Source organism: Triturus cristatus, chromosome 3_2 (assembly GCF_964204655.1).
Source record: "Triturus cristatus chromosome 3_2, aTriCri1.1, whole genome shotgun sequence".
Classification (NCBI taxonomy): Eukaryota; Metazoa; Chordata; class Amphibia; order Caudata; family Salamandridae; genus Triturus; species Triturus cristatus.
Window position 1 is genome coordinate 894952844 of NC_140584.1, and position 20113 is coordinate 894972956.

Here is a 20113-nt window from a genome sequence, read left to right on the forward strand (position 1 = left end):
CACTGGGGTGTGGGTCATGAGTTAGGCTCCCTGTTTTCCGTTTTTACAGACTTTTACAGATAAATACAGACAGAAAACCATTTAATTTCTTGCCTGTATTTATTTTTAAATGTGGATAAAAATGGAAATAGGGTGCTTTTTAAGTGATTCTAAATTCACTTTGCCATGACTGCCAGGCCAATAACTGTGGGATTGATAGCTAAGGGGGTTTAAAAAAAATGGAATAGGAAAGAGGCTTAAACTGCAGTAGATATGCACAAGGCTGATACTGAAATGTGCATATTTTCATATAAGCACATTGATTTATCTTCGGCGGGTGTTCTTATCACTGAAACCTGGCAGGCATCAATGACTGAATATTTATTGGTTAAATAAATGTGGAAATATACCAGTTTCGGTTTTATTTTTTTCACAAAATCCATAATAAATATGGATAAATACAGAAAAAGTTGACAAAAAATAAATATGGATAAATACAGACAGAAATGTCCACAAAATAATTACCATAAAACCCAGAGCCCTAGTCATGAGTTAGGGTCTTGGGTTAGCGCAAGTCAGTGGCTACTTGATGTGACTGAATGCATGAGTTCATTGCAGTAAGTATATGAGTAATTGGCCTGCTGAATTTAGGATGAGTGTGTATGATGAAATAGTGAGTGAATGCAAGATTGCTTTATGGCAGTGAGTACGTGATTGTCAAGAGTGAGTTGGTGTGAGTAGATTCTTGGTGAGATGGAAAGTAAATGCATGAATGTACTGATGCATGTGTGAGTTCATGTGACTGGGTGTAAGGTGAGTGGATGCATGTGGATTGATTTGAATGAGTGCATGAGTTAGAATATTCAATGAGTTTCAGTGAGTGGGTGCTCTGTGTTACAAGTAAGTGAGTGCATGACTGTGTTGTAGTTACTAGATGTCATGGGTTAGCTTGTGAAAGTGCGTGCAAGGTGCAGCAGTAAGTAAATTTATGAGTAAGGTCTTGTGTGATTTAGTATGAGCGAAGACTTTAAGTGAGCTTCTACCAGTGAGTATCTGGTAAGACTTTAATGGGTGACTACATATATCTAACAGCAAAACGCCAGCAAAAGGACTGGAGCCTTACTCATAATGTGGGTTTCTGTTTGTTTATTGTGCTTGCTGTGCATTGCAATTGAAATGCAATACCGTAACAGCATATTCACCCTTAGCTAATTTGACTAATGGAATGCATTTCTAACAAGCATTGACACAGCCAGTAGGTCTGCTTTATGCTGAAAATGTAAGCAGGTATTCCTGGCTTTGGCAGTGCTTGTTGAGACTAGTTTGTAGCAGAGCGGGTTGATGGACGGTGGTCGTTGGTCTTAAGGAATAATATTAGAGGGTACCTCTGAAGGTTTCAATTGTGATGGTGCTTCTTTGGGCGAGGCATAGAGACTACCATTGTAGTGGTAGCAGAAGTGTGAATAATAGGATGTTAGGCCTCAAGAGAGCTTGGGGTGGTGAGGTTGTCAAGGGCTTTTTAACAGAAGCAAAGGCGGTCACGTGTGATATAGAGGAAGACAGTTCGGGCAATGTCAGCTAAGTAAGGCCTTTGTGACACTAGAAATCATGGTCAGAAATTTGAAAAGAGCTCTGTATTGAACTCAAACAATACCTTTTCTTCGTTATTAATGATTAAATGTACACATCTTCTAATATTTCCTTTCCTTTTCAGAACCTGACACAGGTAAAACCTGCCTGCTAAAAGCCATGCTGAACCTGAGCCATGGAAAGAATGACACCATCCCTCTTCTTCTGGAAATTGCAGAGAAAACTGACTCACTTAAGGAATTTATTAATGCTGCATACACAGACGAATACTACAGAGGTAACAGAAGCAAATTGCATGTGTTTGCTACAAGAAGTAGCATTGAAACAGACTTGAGATTGTGGTGAACATTTTGGATGAGTGGGTGAGAGTGTGTTCTGAAACAAGTGTGCTAAGAGGGCCTACCTACTTATTGGTAATCTTCAGAAATCTGAGTCCTGGTCTTCCCCACATAATGAGCATTCACTCCCTGCTAATAGAGGTTTACTCAAGCTAGATCAAAGTTCCAATCACCCAATGTAATCTCCTGCCACAGCTCTCATCCTCTCTCAGAAGTGGGCACCAAACCTCCCTACTTCCGATTTTCCAAGCTACCCATCTTCCTCGTGTGAGTCCTTACATAAATAGCTGATCTGCAAGCCGTGTATCCACATCAACTTAGCCATCAATAGATTGCCTTTCACACTGAAGTATTATTCACTCCATCAGTACTCCACAACTGAAACCAGCACAATAGAACCAAATGCAGAAGACATACTCCCTCCTGATTGTAGCCTGCAATATCTCATAAACATATAGGGGGTGGACCATATTATTCATTACTAATATAAGCAACTAAAGCTGCCTTCAATGCCACCCAAGACGTTTAAACTTCCCTGGCTGACCATCCTTGCACCAGCGCTGAAAGAGCCTTTCCTTGCTTCTTATAGGCGACTAGAATGGCTTGCTTCAACCCTCTATTGAGTGTTGCCTGCAATGGTTGCAGCTCTTGCCCTAAGAAACCTAAAGTAAAAATATAAAAATCCACTTTCTGAAAAGGCACTGTGCTGGCCAAATCTCAAAGTCCCACTGAACATCTAGAGTGTGCACCACTTTGTCCTCAGGAGATAATTGAATGAACAAATAAACTTGTGAAACCCAATCTTTAGAGCAATAAAAATGAGATAGAACCTTCAATACAGACTTGTTTACAGGACCACCTTGTCTACTAAACACCTCAGACAAAATGGCTCTGAACTTAAAAGTGCTCTCAACTGTCAGGTCTCAAGATACATAAGGACGCATAAGCCAGGTAACTTGGAAGAGATGGTCCACTAGACATCAAAAATATGCACTCATACCCATAAAACTAAATTTCCCAGACTCAAATGCACTGCCCCAACCTCTAGAGGACCAGCTCAATCAGATACACTTCTGAGTCAGCAGTGGCTAAGCAGGTAGTTAAACCCCACCTATATAGAATTCCTTTCTTTAGCAATAGTGGTTGTTGTGTCTCTTCGCTGTTTGCTTCAGTTGACGCTTACCTTGTCCATCTATTCACCAATGTTGTTTTCTCCCCACTTCAATTCCTTAATTGCTGTTTGTGGTTTCCTCTTTTATATCCTCTTGTCATTTTGTCTGGTTCTTAATTAACATATTGAACCCAGTGCATGCGGTTGAGTCGACCTATAGGGGGAGGCAGAGTGATTGGTCTCAACAACCACACACTCAAATTACTGGGTTCATGACACCAATGCTATGATCCTTCTATATGAAGAGAATGCAACTTAGAATAAGACTATGTATTACAAAACCTCAAGGCACACTGTACTCAGAGGTTCTATTGGAGCCTTCTGCAGTGCCTGAAGCACCAGATGAGGATCCCAAGTAAGAACTGGAAAGTACATCACTGTCATCTTCAAAACTAAACTTCCTAAAGTTAACCTGCCAAATTGCAGCAGCCAGGGGGGGCGTGGCTTGGCGTGCTGAGGAATGGCCGCTTGCTAAGTGAGCTCCGCCGGCCGGGGATTAATCCTGCAATTATCCGTGCACAGGGGGAGCATCTACGGGGCGATTCTACACCCGAAGCGTTGCCGGGTGCTAGAGGCTCCGACTGTTCGATTCGGTGCTCACATTGCCCATCTTGCAGCGAAGGGCGAGACGAGGTTATGGAGAGCGGATCAGGGGTCTTCTGCCTTCTGGAGGGCAGTGCAGGGGTGGGCCGAAATCAAGGCCAGGGTCCCTGTTGAACAGTGGGCCGGGACTCGCTACTGGGCAGAGAAGAAGGACATTGGCGGAATGTACGCGGCAGAGCCCACTGTACACCAGCGCTTATTCTGGGAACAAGGCTCGCGGGACGACAAAGGCCGCCTCGGTGCCTCCCCACCGCCCAGCCACACCGTCACTGTGCCTCCTCTTGCATCCTCCACCGGCGCGGGACTCCTTGGGCGCCGGTTCAGCTCGATCGGCAGTGGTGCGGGAATACAGGGCAGGCGCACTCGCTGACAGTACAGACTACTCGGCGGTTGGTGCGAGCCTCATCCAGGCTCAGGGTGCCATTTTGAACACAACCGCATGGGCTCAAGTCGAGCGGGGGCCGGTGAGGTCACGTGAATGGAGTTTTTAGGATTTGGAAGTCATCCTATCAATGAGTGCTTGATCACTAGTGTGGTGCACTGCTGTGAGGGCTGCGTTATTTTCCATCTGGCTGCGCCTGGCGGCGATTTTTGGACACGTGACAGCATTGGTATTCTACACGCCGTCCCTCCAGACTTTGGGCTCAACAGAGGTGCCGCAGTGACAGGGACACACATGGAAGCTCCTTGTATCCCCTCCGACCTGGCCGACCAATACCTGGTGGCGGAGTCTGCTTGGACAGAATGCCCGGCTGAATCGCGGCACTTGGCGTGGTTGGTGCATAGTGGTTAGCACACCGGTGGTAGAGGTGTTCGGCTGCGGCGCGGATGGTACTTGGGCCGCTGTGCTGGGTTGCTGTCACTGTAGAGCCTGTGTACGGCACGGGGACAACATCGCTTACAGGGTGCTGTGTGGTGTGAATTGACGGAGTGTCCGAACACGTTGATCCGCTGGCAGACAAGACAGCTGTGAAATCTGGCTGATTTTTCAAGCTCGGGCAGACGGGATTCGGGATCTGTCCGCTGAGGGGTGCCTCTCTCGGAGTGTGCGAGATGGCCACCCCCGACAGCGGGGTGCCTCCTGAGATGTCGCCGTTGGACCATTTCTGCACCTGGTACATGTGGGCCTATTTGCCTCGCAATGAGCAAGCAAGACGCCAAGCAGCCCAAGCTGACTTTCGAGAATAAGAGGTCTACCAGATTCGCTGAATCAGACCCTGGAACCAGCATGGGGAGATTGCCAGATGCACAGACTGAGGATCAAGGAGAGGATCTACGTACCCTCATGTTAGAGATGCGGTCCAGTTTACGGAATATAGATACCAAATTGGACACGCTCACCTCACAACTAGATGCGGTCAAGAAGCAAGTAGGAACGCACGAGACACGTCTGGACGTGTAGGAGAATCGCAATTCGGATTTCCATGATTTTCAGGTGGAAACCAAAGAACAATTGCTGCATATGGACAGAGTAGTGGGTATCATCCGTGCCAAAAACTAGGACCTGGAAGCGAGGACCCGCAGAAATATTTTGCGAATTACCGGGATCCCGGAAACAACGGCCATTTCCAAGATGGAGACCTACGTCGCAGACCTGCTCCATGAACTCTTTGATCCCCACCTATCATCTGTCTTCGTGGTGGAAAGAGCCCACCGCTCTTTGGGTCCAAAACCACCAGTTGGAGCTACACCCAGGCCTATTTTTGCAAAATCTTGAACTATCAAGACCGCGATCTCATCCTTCGTCTAGCCAGGGAGAAAGGTTCAATTGCACACAAAGGAAGCAACATCTCGCTTTATCCCGACTTCACTCCGGACGTGCAGGGGCAAGGGCGCGAATTTCTGACAGCCAAGCGTATTCTGCTCCAGGCACAGATTCTGTACTCACTGTTCTACCCCGCAAAGCTCAACGTGAAACATGACAGCACATCCCACTTCTTCACGAATGCGAAATCGGCCTTGAAGTTTGCCAAACATGTTGGGGGAAAGAGAAGTAAGCAGACCAATGGCTCTACAGAGACGCAGACTGACAGACTCAGCGATAACGACTGATATGGGTATTGTACTTTCACCAATGACTGCACCCCTAGCTACTAAACAGGGAGAGCTATGGGCGCCTTGGGTCAGTGTGGTCTGGCATAATGTAAACAAAGTGGGATGGTTTGAGACTGGGTAACGTGATGTCCCTGCCCGATGGGTCTGGTAATAGTTATAAATGTGGTGCTCTCCTAAGCACTCTCGGCCACCCTGTTCTTTTACAGGGGAGATCGCCGGCACCATCACGCCCTCATGGGAGAGCTCCCTACAGAGACACTTATTGTTGTTGATTGTTTTTTGATTTTTTGGTTGGGTATTCTGCAACCTGATTGGGGGGTTGGAGTGGGTGGTGGGCGGTGGGTGGGGTATGTTGTTTTATTTTTCGCCAGTATGCCCTTCTGTCATTTGTTTGCCTGCATTCAGCTACTCGAAGTTGTTAGATGTAGCACTCTAGCCCCTTGTCCTGATAACATGCACCCGATTAGCCTCCACACAGCCAATCTGAGTTGCAGGAGACACATCTTAATGTCACACCTTCCCCCAGGCTTAGACATAACCCCTGGTGTCAGATATACTCCTCCATATACTCTAATTATTCTCGTGGGGTTGCTGTACTGATTAGATGAGGCCTGGAATGGAGGGAGGGGGATCTACATACCGATCCAGATGGGCGCTTCATTATTCTATTGGGCACACTGAGGGGTACCCCGGTCGATATTGTTGCACTATACGGACCCAATGTGGACACTCCAAGTTTCTTTCAGGACATTTGGGCTAGAGTTAAAGCGACTGGTTGCGAAACTATCATATGGGGGGGGTGATTTTAACGTAGTATTAGATGACGACCTAGACAGAAAGGGGGAATCCTGCACTCTACATCCAGCTGCTAGTGCAGCGTTGAATACCATAATATCAGGTGGTAATTTGGTCGATGTTTGGAGATGCAAACACCCAAGGGTTTGGGAGGGCACTTGTATATCGGAGTATCACGGAGCCTGGTCGCGATTGAATTTCTGGCTAGTGTCACGCGATGTTGCCACTTGGGCCACTGAAGTGTCGCACTTGCCCAGGTCCCTGTCTGATCATACCCCTTGTCTTCTGCGTCTGGCTCTTCCCGATTCTCCTCCACATATGTTTACATGGCGGTTACCACCGCATGCACTCCCAGATGATGTATTCAAAGAAGAGATCAGGGCAGATGTTATAGAATATTTCACCCTCAATTCAGGCTCAGTGGACTCGGTGCCAACCCTTTGGGAGGCCTTTAAGGTGTACATTAGGGGTCGATGCATAGTTTGTCAGGCGGGGGTGCTGAAAGCTATACGGGGTACACTCGCATCCCTAGAAGCAGAAATCAGGGATCTTGAAACACATTATTATGCTTCTGACGACTCTGACACACTGGCCCTCCTAAAAACCAAACTTCTGGACTTTGAGGAGGAGGCTCAGTGCGAGGTCAAGTTTTTGGGGAAATACGCTGAGACCACACGATACGGAGAGGGAGATCGGCCAGGGAGGACGCTTGCGGCGATGTTTCGTGCCCCTCGCTCTACGGCCTATATCCCTGAGCTGACTAGTGGACACAAAAAGGTAATTAGAGGCCAGAAAGCTATTCTTGATGAATTCTCCCTGTTTTACTCCAATCTCTATACTGACACCTAAACGGCTTGTCCTGAATGTATGCAATCCTTTCTTGACTCCCTCAAGCTCCTATGGTTTAGTCAGAGGTACAGAGATTACTTAGAGTTTCCATTCACAGTGGAAGATGTTGCTCAGGTGATTAGAGGCCTGCCACTGGATAAAGCCCCCGGGTCTGATGGTTTAACCACTGCCTTCTATAAAGCCTACGCGGAGGAGCTTGCTCCGCACCTGTTGGTGGTGTACGAAGAGGCCCAGACTGACGGCATCCTTCCACCCTCCATGCGGGAAGCAATAATTGAAACCCGGGAAGCCTGATACTGAGATAGACGCATATAGGTCGCTTTCCTTAATTGACGTGGATGTCAAGATCCTTGCTAAGTTGATTGCGAACAGGTTGCAACCCCTACTCCCATTAATCGCTAGGCCCGATCAGTCTAGGTTTATTCCTGGGCGGGCCACTTCCCAAAACCTTTGGTCGTTTTTTTCGGTTTTACACTATTTACACCCGGATGTGCAGGCGGTGGGGGTTTTCCTTGACGCTACTAAAGCGTTTGACACGCTTGAATGGCCATACCTCTTTGCCATTCTTGGCCGCATGGGTTTAAGTCCACTATGTATCAATCTAATCCGCTTACTTTACACCCAACCGATAGCTAGGATCTGCGTGAATGGCCTCCTATCTGAACCTTTCCCTGTATTGCGCGGCACCCGGCAGGGTTGTCCTCTGTCCCCCCTGCTTTTCGCTGTCGCTATGGAGTCGCTGGTGACGCGCATAAGACTCGGGGGATTGCGTTTAGTACCAGAAGTCTCCTCATATCACTATATGCAGATGATGTCACCTTGTACGTGCTTGACCTTGCGGTCAATCTGGACCCCCTCCTTCGGGAATTTATCAGGTCCGGCGGCCTCTCCGGCATCTCTATCAATTGGGCTAAGTCAGTTATTTTCCCATTGACAGATAACACCGTCCCAGTCGTCTCTGAATTCCCTCTTAAATGGGCAGGAGACTCAGTCAAATACCTAGGCATCTTATTTAGTGGAAATCTACAGGAGGTGTGGAACTTAAATTATGGGTGTGCTATCACGTGGTTGGAGGAAAAGGTCGCACTGTGGGCCAGACTCCCCCTCTCGCTGGCGGGGAAAATAGCCCTTGCTAAAATTATAGTCTTGCCTAAATTTCTTTATTTATTTGCCAATATCCGGATTCCCCTCACGCAAGCCTTTTTCCGTACTCTTAAAACACTATTGATCTCGCTGGTGTGGGCAGGTGGGCAGGCTCGAGTGTCCTGAGATCTTCTAACACTCCCACTGAGTCAGGGCGGTCTGTGTGCTCCAGATATGCAATTATATGCCTGTGTGCTCAGGCCCAGTTCCTTCACTATTGGGTACACCCAACCCCTTTTCAGCCTCATGTTGCCATTGAGACTGATGTGGCAGCACCTGTCCCATTGCAGGTGGCTCTGTATCAACCCTACCGTCGCCCTAGGGATGACATAGACACCGTGGAAGCTCTACGTTGGGTGTGGAACGAGTTGCGGAAAAGAGCAGGTATTCCCGTATTTTATACGCCATCTATACCACTATCGCACAACCCTGTATTGCCCCATATCGGGGATAGTATTGGTGGGACTGTGGCACAAAAGCTGAATCTACGCACCTTCGGTGATCTCTACACCAACGGCTCTTTCCGCCCTCCACCAGTAGCAGATAAGGGACAATTAGTGCCTTTCGCTAAACTATTTTTATATTATAAGCTCAGGGCCGCCTGCCGGTCCTTACATGAAAGCTTCCTGTGCTCTCCGATGCCCATGGCAGCTTTGGAAAACTTGTTGAAATCGCCCTCACCACGTAAACTTGTCACACGTTTATACACACATTTGCAAAACACGGCACCCCTGACACAAATAAGGGCACTTCAGGCGTGGAACAATGACCTCCAGGACCTGCTCACCGAGGACCAGTGGTCGTACTGTTGCCGCCAGCTTTCCGAGCTATTTCCGAACTACAAACTATGCCTAATGAACTTTAAGTTTCTCCATCGCTATTGTACAACCACAATAGGCCTACACCGCATGGGACTTCGGGATGACGAGAGCTGCTGGCGATGTCATTTTAGTCCAGCTGACTTTTTCCATATGGAATGGGACTGTCTGAGGCTGTCGGCATTCTGGCACACGGTTTTCACACTGATACACCAGATAACTGGCGTACCTGCAACTCCGTCTCCCCAACTAGGTCTGTTGAGCTATGTAAAGGACAACCCTGTTAAAGTTCGTAAACTACATGCTTTACTCCTCCTTTTCGCTAAACACCTAGTGGCTGCACACTGGGGTAGAAAGAGGGTGCCTTCAATCAAGGAGTGGATCAGGGACATTACATATGGACACTCCCAGTTAACCACTTTTTGGGAACTCATGCCTCCCACATCACGACTGCGTGACATATGGGAACCTTTTCTCACTTGGGCCCGGGAGAGACAGGCGACTGAAGGGAACACACAGGTTGATTATGGGATGGTGGGATGGATTGTAGGGTGGGATGGAGTTCTCCTTTTTCTAATGATTTAATTGTTGGGCCGATGGCATTAGTCCCTGTCCTGGACTACATACTTTGGACATCCTATGCCCCGCTCCCGGTCGGTTTCGCCACTGGGTGCTCATATGATTAACTATGACTTCATCAATGTGCTTCAAACGAACTTTGGGATTTTTATATCATGTTGGGGTGGCGGGATGTGGGCAGAATGTAATCTATACACTATTAATGATGCAGATTCAGCTTCGATTTTACAAGGTGTGACTACTGGCTGTTTGTAACTGATGTTGTTGTTTTTTTTGAAAATGCAAATAAAAAGAAATTTTAAAAAAAATTGCGGCAGCCAGGTTACTTCTACACGTGCCAAGACATTCTTCGACCACAGGTGAACTAAAAGCTTTGTAATGGCTGCCCGTTAATAAACAGATTTAAAAAAAATCCTTAGTTTTGGTTACTTGGCTGCGAGATCCGCTCAGTATATTCCTCTGAGGCATTGCGTTCAGCTTCTGCCTCACTTCTGCTAATCCTGCATTTTCAAAGGGGTGGCACAGCCTTTTCCTTCCTTGTGGCTAAGGTGCGGAATAAGCTCCCTCATGAATTGAGCCTAGCCCCCTGGTTTGTTGTTGGGGGGGCAGTAAGATATCTGTTAAAGGATGCATACCTGGGCTCTGCCTGTTAGCGCCAGGACACTCCTTGGAGTAGCCGCATGCTCTACAAGTCCCTCTCATTCATTCATTAATTTTTGACGTCCTTGTCGCCAACTGAACTATAGAATTCAACTGTAGACTTCTACAAAACCCTAACGGCTGCCCAGTGAGACCACAGTGTGCTCCAGTAAAAAGCAACCCCACAAAATATGAGGGACAAAGAAAGGACCCCCTAGACGTCAGGATTATATTCCTAGATACAATCCACCTCTGAAAGGTTTCCCAAGGTCAGAAATAGGGCGTGAACATTGATTAGCATCTTGATTGTTGAAAAGATTCTGCCACCTCAGCAGAACACCCAATCACCTGCAAGTTTATCTTCTCAAGAGCCCTACCTCCTGCCAGAGGCCTACCAGGGACACATGCAAAAGAGGAATGCCTTTCAGAGTATATGGAGAAATGGCAACAGCCATTGCAACTTCACTGCCTGTTGGAAGAGATGAGGAACTCATGAACGGTGGCTCTAGCATGAAACCACCAGAAGAACTTCCACTTGGTCCTCATGAATTTCTTTTAATACCCTTAGGATGAATGGAATGGGAGGGAACACATACAGAAGTATCTTTTGCCACTGTAAAGGAAGAACATCCTCTTCCATGCTTTTTGCTTTGTACAAGGAAACTAGGTGCACAATCAAGGGAGCAGGAGTCAATAAATATGTTTCTGGCATGGCAACGGTCACTGCTATCTGTTGGAACATCACCGTAATCAAGGCCAGAAAAATGGAGGAGGGAAAGAACTTGCTCACATGATCCACAGGCCTATTTCCCCTCCCAGGAAGAGGCAATGCACACATAGACCTGAGATTGCTCTCTACCAACAAATATCTCTCCACCCATAAACAAATCTCCTGAACCACAATCAACCGATTCTGCACACTTACATGGTTGACGTTGTAAGCAAGGACCACTTGAGTGTTCATCGTGCCCTGCACATTGTGATCCCTCAGTTTCAGAGTAAAGTGTACTGGAACTATCTGGACAGCTTTCAGCTCTTATCAGTTTGAGGAGAATGCCCTCTACTCCTGGATTAATCCCTTTCAACTGAGTCCCCCCAAGGGTGGGCCCGAGCCCACTCCACTCGCATCCGTTGTCCAGACCATAGGTGGAAGAACTTCCAGGAGTAAGCTTCTTCTGATCCAACTATCATTGAAGGGAAATCCCCTTAGTGACAGGGACATACTGCTGGTACAGCTGTGACTTTGAATCCCAACATCCCAGGAGGTGGTTCACTGACTGGTGCAACCAGGCCCAGGAGAGGATCACAACATTTGAGTTTGGAAAATCACTAACTTTGGGACCATGACCCACTGAACTCTCAACCACTCTTATGCTGTCAGATGCTCACCTGGTGAGAAGAAAGGACAGAAAAGAGATCAACTTCTTCATTAATGCAGGCATAAAAATATTCCCTAGATCTGTCTTGAAATTTACCCCTATAAATTGCAGATCCTGGTTTGGCATAAAGTGTGATTTCTTGTCAGTTATCACCATGTTTTTCCAATAGGCTAACTTTATTCACATGTTGGTCAACCATAAAAAAAACAGAAGATCAGATTTAGCAGTCATCCAAGTATGGTAAAACCTGTATTCCACTTGAATGAATCCCCTACCATTAGTGCCAAAATCTTGGTGAAGACGTTTGAAAATTAAGTCAGTCCAAATAGAAGTATCTGAAACTGATAATATTTGTGTTGCACCTAAACCCATATATGCTTTTGTGATGCTTGGTAAATTGGAACATGTAGGTAGATATTTAGGAAGTTCAAAGGCACAAGAAAATCTCAAATCTTTTCATATGCAAGAACCGTCTGAAGTGACATTGAATTTCACATAGAATAAAATCTTTTCCCCTTCTAAAAACCAGGGACTAGATTTTGTCCAACAACTTCTGAATCCCCTTCGTCAATTTCCAAAGAAGAGGAGTCGATTGAAAACAAGCACAATCACGATATTTAAAAGAGAAAGATGGGGAGCGTATCCAAGATCTCACTATAGCCTGCTGCTGTCCTGGGCCTGCCACCCACCCTCCAGGGAACATCGCCCGGGTGCTGCAGTGCACTGCAACTATGAAGAGCCCACCACACTCTGAGAGATGCGGGCAGTGGTAGCTTAGACCCTTTCGTAGGTGCAAGCAGCACATTGGCAGCCACTGGGAAAAGGCACTTCTGCTCTGGGTGTGATGGTCTAGGCCAGAGAAGCCAAGGGCCCTGAAGCCAGCAGTGGGACGTTAGGTGCACTACTACTACGAAAGGTCCACCGCGCACCGAGAGACACCAGCGGGGGTAGCTTAGACCTCTTAGAGGGCTCGGGCACCATATTGGTGGTCCCTGATGAGAGGCATAAAATGGCGGCAGTCGCGGCGTGGTGAGAGGTGCACCAGCCAAGGCACACCTGATGCCTTCCCCGCACCTCTGTCCTGTGTGTGGTGATCACCGACAAAAAAGCTGGGGGCCTGGAGGCCAGCAGCAGATCCAATAAGATCTTCAATGAATGCTTTGTGGAGTGGTCCGTGGCGCGTCTTAACAGCTTAGCATAGTTTGTGAGCTCTGCAGGGGACTGCTGCTACTCTCCGCTTGCCAGGGTTCTGACGGCGTGGGAGTGGCCAGATCATTAGCTGCTGCTCTGGGCAGAATGTAGAGGTTGCGGAGCTGCCCAGACACCATCTGAACAATATCTGAGGTGACAGCCCAGCGGGGAGCACGCGGTGATGACAAGGAAATCCTCCCCGGCAGTATAGAGTGTGCCTGACAGCGATGGGACCTGTGCTTCCCCCACAGATCCATAGTCTGCAGCACTCAACTGAATATCTTCTCCGCCGTCTCGATGCAGGCACTCCCTGGTGACCCCAAGATGGGGTCTTGGCCCGGTGACGGGGTTACATTGCGATGTAGCCCCTGGTCGTTGGCGCTGTACAAAACATTGTTGTGAGACACCTTCACAGACAGAGTGAGGCGCCTTGGTCTCCAGCCCTGTGCTACAGGCCTGTGGTGGACTGCGTTGCCAGATGGGCAGTCTCCTACCCCCTACTTGGAATGCTGCTGATAGTATTTGGTGACCTCCACTTTCTCACCGCACCAGTAGCTCCTTCTGGTACATAGAGGCTGGTACTTGGGCACTCTGCAACTGTTCCAGCCCTGGAGTGCGTGCTGTGACCAGTAGGGGGGCCTCTTCTGGGCCGCTGGCAGAGTCTGGATGCAAGCTCAGCAGTACCTGTTAGCTGTGTGGCTCTGTCTGGGGTTGGATGGGCTCTAAACACTGCTACAGCGATACATAAGGGCCCCGCGATCGGTATTGGGGTTTGGGGAAGACTGTTAGTTGGCTCCGGCTGCTACTCTGCCTCACCTGAGGGCTGCAGGAAATGGGCAGTCACAGGGCTGCCAGCAGGTCAGCATAGAGCCTGTTGTCTTTCTGTCATGTTGGACACCGGCAGGAGATGCCTGACACTCCCCCACGTCGGGCGCTGACTTTCTTCCTGTTGCCCCGCTGACGAGGACATATTCAGTACACGGGCCATGTAATGCCTCAGGATCTCTCAGCCACAGGGGGAAGGCCCAACATTACCAGCAGTTCTGGCGACCAGAGCGAGCTGTGGTGGCCATCCCTTGGTGACCATGAGGTCACCTTGTGCAAAGAAGGAGAGATCCCTCAAGCAGATGCTGACCACACTGTCTGGGAGCCCATCCAGAGAGAAACGTTTCTGGCCTCGGGCAATGCCTTAAGTTCTAATGGGACTGAATTCATTCATGGGTTACAGTTTGGGTTCTTGTTGGGGGAGTACTCACATTCCATATGGGTTCATTACGCTTTAGGTTTCCATACACATACATGGGTCTGCTTCGGGTACACTGGTGGGAGCATTGTCCAGAGACCTGGTCTACTGTCTTGGCTTTTTCTCACCCTCCATTCCTCACACAATAAGTTGAAGGTCATCACCTGCAATGTGATGGGTTGCAACAACCCTATCAAGCGTAAAGCAATTCTGTTTTACCTGGAGCAGAAGCGACCCATTTGGTGCCTGGAGACTGCCACTGGCTGAAATATTATGCCTTCCCACAATAGAGTTTTCTTTCACTGCCACCAAAACAGCTGGGGTGGCCATCCAGGTTTCTTGCTCCTTTCGGTGCCTGGTGGGCTCTAAATTGGCTTACATAAAAGGGCAACTGTTAGCATATCTGATGAGTTTTGGGGACTTCACCTTTACTTTAGCCTCTTTGTACACCCCGAATGACGGTCAGGAACGCTTTCTCACTCGGGCTGTGTCAGAAGTGATCCCCTCCCAGGATTGACTGGTTTTGCTAGGAGGGGACCTTAATCTAATTTTTAGTAAAGACCTAGATAGATAGACACAGTGCTATGGACACACTGGGGCCCTTTACCAAGGTGGGGGGGGGGCACTGGATGAGTTAGATGGGCTTACAGGACTTCTGGAGGGACCAACACCCCAAACATAGGATTACACCTTTTACTCACTGCCCATAAGAGATATGTGCAGCTCGACTATTTTCTGGGGACAGGCGAGGTTCGGGCTTAGGTGGACACAACTAAGATTGAGCCAAGATCCCTCTTGGACCAGCAGTGGGGTCACCTACCCCTGAGGTGCCTCTGGCAGAATGAGCTTCCCGCCTGTGGAGATTAATAGAGAGTTTACTGCAGAGACCTGACATGGTGCGTCCGGTTACTCAGGCGATCGCGGATTTTATGGCCTTCAATGACTCCACCAAGACCCCCATTGCCACTCTCTGGGAGACCCTATTGGTTGTTATCCTGTGGGAACTGATTGTCATATCGGCAGCGGACAATAACTCCTCAACGAAAAGAGGGGAGCTTACAAAGGGAAGTCCAAGAATTGGAACATATTCATAAGGTTACAGGGGCCCCCAGAGACTGGCAGAAGCTAGAGGTGTCACACATGCAATTAGCCCAGACAGCTGAATACGCTCTGCTCAGACTGCGGCACTCTTTCTAGGTTAGGGGGGATAAATGTGGTCAGCTGCTGGCAAACAAATGTTGGGCTCAACGACAGGCTACAAGGGTGGATGCCATCCTAGCTCCAGCTGGTACTGACATTACATGGAATGGCCCTATTGCTGCAACCTTCCAGGACTATTAAAAGGGGCTCTACTTGGTACAGGATCTTACCCTTGCACTTTTCTTTAAAAGGTACGTACCCCTCGCCTGACTTATGAACAAGCGGATGCTCTGGATCTGCCCATCTGGGTGGAGGAAGTAATCTTGACAATTGCTAAACAGAAACCCCTCAAATCCCTGTGCCCAGATGGCTTGCCCGCCCTCTTTCATAAAACATTTTGCACCGCTCTCCCCCCAATTCTAACCAGGCTTTTTAATTCCTTGGCTGGCCCAGAGACTGTGTTGCCTTTGATGCTGGAGGCCTCCATCATAGTTATTCCAAAGCCTGGGAAAGAGAAAAAACAATGCGGCTCATGCTGCCCAATATCCCATCTTAACGTGGATATTAAATTGTTCTCCAGCATCCTTGTGGCACGGCTGGGTCCATATATGCCAGGCCTGGTGGACCCTGACCATTCTGGGTTTGTCCCCTATTGTCAGTGCAACAACAATACTAAACAGGTGCAATGAGAATACTAAACAGATTGTTCATTTGATCGATAAAGCTAAATGCTCCTGGTGGGAAATAATTCTACCGGCCATTAATGCACAGAAGGCGTTTGACCAGGTGCACTAGCCCTACTTGGATGTGATGCTCTGACACTTTGGCTTTGGGATAAAATTTTGCAGTTGTGTCCTTAGTAACTTTGGGGAGTCATGGTTGACAGTGTGGTTTAAAGATCAGGCCTCACCCCCCTTTCCTATTCATAGGGGAACTTGGCAGGCTGTCACCCCTGCATTTTGCTTTATACATGGAGTCTATTACCCAGAGGATGCACAACAATCTAAATATTACTGGGGTGTGCTTCGGTGGGAAGGAGCGCAGTATCAGCCATTATGCTGATAATGTGATTGTTGTACTTGATGATCCAATAAGAACAATGCTAGCCTTTTTGGATGAGCTTGGGAAGTTTGGTAAGACTGCAGGTTTTCACATTAACCTCCATAAATTGCAGGTGGCACAGACTACGTAGACGTTACTGGCTAGCCAATACCTGATACAATGGTCGTCTACCTCAATCCCCTAAGTCGTGGTCCAATTGGCCCAGACGGCTAATTACCAGACCTTGCTTCGGCAGGCAGAGAGAGATTTGGCCCAATTGAGGCATTATTGACTTTCTTGGCTTGGCCAGGTGGCAGCATTAAAGATGACTGCTCTCCCAATGTTCCTGTCCTTGTTTCAGGCCCAACCAATAGAATCCTCCCTTGGGAATTCTTCAGTCTTTGCAGGGGGAAATGAGAATGTTTTGTCAGGGCAGAGGGAAGACACTGCATGAGCTGGGAACAAAGCTGCTGATCTATCTGGAAGGGGGGTCTAGGGATTCCCCAATATCCTACGTTACTATCAGGTGGTACAACTCCACTATTTAATGGAATGGAGCAGAGACGAATCTGAGAAGCATTGGCTCTTTATGGACAGAGTGGTGATGGGTGAACACATGTGGTAGATCCCATTTTTGTGATGTGCACAGAGGACATGGGACCTATACTCTTCCCCCGTCATTAGGGCCACTCTTGAGGTGTGGGATTGGCTGGCTTGGCACAAAGCTCTAACGTCGTTCCCTTCCGTGCTGTTCCAGATCCCAGGTAACACGGAATTTACGCCAGAGTTTGATCACATTACTTTCCTGACATGGCAAACTGCGGACTACCACTATGTCAGGCACCTATTTGATGAAGTAGGCCCCATCTCTTTCGGGCAGCTTCGCAAGGACTTTGCACTGCCAGTGATGGAGAGGATGTCCTATCTTTGTATTCGGCATTGGCTTACTCATGCAATCATTCGCCCTGGGGCATAGCGCTTGCTTACACCCTTTCTTTGAAATTTGGCGTGTCACCAAAAACTCTGGCAGCCACCTCATTACTGAACTCAACACTATCCATCAAGGAGCCACACCATTAGTTGAAACCTCAGGGCAGAAGAGGTGGGAGCATAAAGAATGGGACAAGATCTTTTACAGGGCAAGGTAGTCACCACACAACACTGCCAGCATCAAGACAGCTAGTAAAAGAGCTGCCTACTGCTACCTAACCCCAGTACGACTGAGTAGGGGTAACGCTACACGTAGCACAGATTGCTGGAAGGGCTAGGGGTCCATGAGACTCTGCTTCATCTTTTGTGAGACTGACCCAAGCTTACGCGATATTGGTACAAAGTATTATCAGACATAGACACCTGCTTTGACAAGCAGCTACCCAGCCTCCCTGCAAATGTTATCTTGAGTATCCTGAATGTCCTTACTTTCCCGCTCAAATCTCACAGGGGGTACCACATTTGTCTAGCACCAGGAGCAGCCCTTTAAAACATTCTCTCACAATGAGACACGGAGAAGCTTCCATCCCATATTGGATGGCTCCATAGACTATGGCACACATTGGGATGGAGAGATTGACCCTCACACTGACCATCCAGGGAGACTTCTATAGAGAGCTTTGGTGCCCTTACATCGCTCTTCTCTCTGCTGAGTTTCGGGAGCAGACCTGGCCTCAATACTTGTGCAGGCTGCGCTTGGCGGAGCCAGACACAGGGACCGGGAGGGAGCTCAGATGCACATGTGGGTGATGTTTAATATTTTGTTCTTGCAGTGGACCTGGGAGTGAGTACTCAGAGGGAGGGCTTGGGTGGGGGTTGGTGGGATTGTTTGTTTTCTTTGATATTGATTTGCTTTATTATTGAAGTGAGCTCTCTCGTACAGTTTTCTTGTTTGTATTATCGAAATGCAATAAAACAGATCTGAACCCTAAACAGAAAGACACTTACATGGAGATATTCTGGAGGTAGACCAAAGTGGTCCATATGTTGACAAAAATGTCAACGGCCGTACCGTTTTAGTTCTGATTAATACGGGGGCTACCCTGTTTTACAGTTCATTCTATTGAAGTTCCAAACCTGGCCTTCTCAGGAAGAGAAAGTTCTAGTGATCAGTAATATGCCAGTTGTGAATCAGGTTTCAGCAAATGTTCCTGTTAATATAGAACAGGTGAAAAATAGACACCATTCTAAAATGTGTAATTCCGGCCCAGTAAACTTGCTTGGAACGGGTCTTCTTTGCAGAATGAATTTCATTATTTATTGCTCATGGATAATATTGCAGTAGAAACGTGAGATGAGGATTCTTTTCTTAAATTATGTTTAGAAGTCACAGGAGGAGAAATGACCCAGTTTTGACAAGCAAAGACTTACCTCGAGATTTAAAACTTTCAGTCAGAAATGAAGTATGGGATTTCACTGGAAAAAAATTGGGTTGACCAAAACAGCAGAACCAGTGAAGATTAAGGTAAAACTCAATGCGATTTTTCCCCAAACTAGACAATATAGACTACTTAAAAATGCTGAAGGGGGAATGAAACCAGTAATTGAAAAATAATTGAGCAGGGAATTTTTCGAAAAGTGCTTGGTAATTCTAGCAATTCTAGAGTGATGAAACTTAAAAAGCCGAATAGCAGCTGCAGAATCATACAAGACCTCTAAAATATAAATACAATTGTGGCTCCTTGTTTGCCAGTGGTTCCGAAACCAGCAAAACCTTTGTTTCAGGTTCCAGGAGAGGGAGAATAGTACAAAGTCATTGACTTGTGCCAAGCATTCTTCTCAGTACCATTGCATGAGGATTTTCAGTTCCTTTTTGCATTTTAATTTTTGAATAAAGTTCTTGTGTTGTGTAGAATCCTACAAGGGTATACAGAGAGTTCATCAATTGGCTCAGAAATGCCAAAGAAGGATTTGGAAAATTTGAAATGGCTATCTAACTTGACCGTATTCAATCTCCTGATAGCCTCAAGCACACAAAAAATTATACCGTTGCATTGTTGAATCATTTGGCCAAAAATGGACATAAATTCTCTCCAGCAAAAATGCCGTATCATGGAAAGAAGGCTATTTATCTTGGACACCATATTAACAAAGGTGTATGAAAGGTCTTGAAAGAACCCTTTTCTTCAATTTTGTTATTAAACCCCCCCAACCACCCAGAGGGAGGTTTGGATGTTTTTGGAATTGCTGGATATTGTCGACAACACCTCCCAAACTTTTCCCTGATTGACAAGCCTTTAGTAAGGCTAACCTGTAATGATGTACAAGAGCTGGTTGGTACCATTTGGTGATGAGTGCTTTAAAGCATTTAAGAAATTGGAAGAGAGTTTGTTTTCATGTCCCATGTACTCAGGATACATGTGTACCATATGATGTTCTACTTATTCTACAATAAAAAAAGATGAATGGGAACTTTCAATCCTTACACAAAAACATGGAAGACTCATGCTCCCAGTGGCATATTTTTCAGGTGTGTGAGGTCCAATTGCTGTAAGATTTCACAGATGCCTAAAATCAGTTGCAGCAGATTGTCTGGCACTGGAACAGAGTGAAGACATTATGATGGGCCA

General features: G+C 47.3%; 1 protein-coding gene across 4 annotated transcripts in view; it reads left to right on the forward strand.

Moving 5' to 3' along the window:
* TRPV1 (transient receptor potential cation channel subfamily V member 1) overlaps positions 1 to 20113 on the forward strand; it is a 460649-nt gene that overhangs the window by 109676 nt on the left and 330860 nt on the right. For all 4 annotated transcript variants that reach the window (XM_085649322.1, XM_085649326.1, XM_085649325.1 and 1 more), the window contains exon 4: positions 1694 to 1846. In XM_085649322.1, the coding sequence (XP_085505448.1) occupies positions 1694 to 1846 (153 nt within the window). The remainder of the gene's footprint in view (positions 1 to 1693; positions 1847 to 20113) is intronic.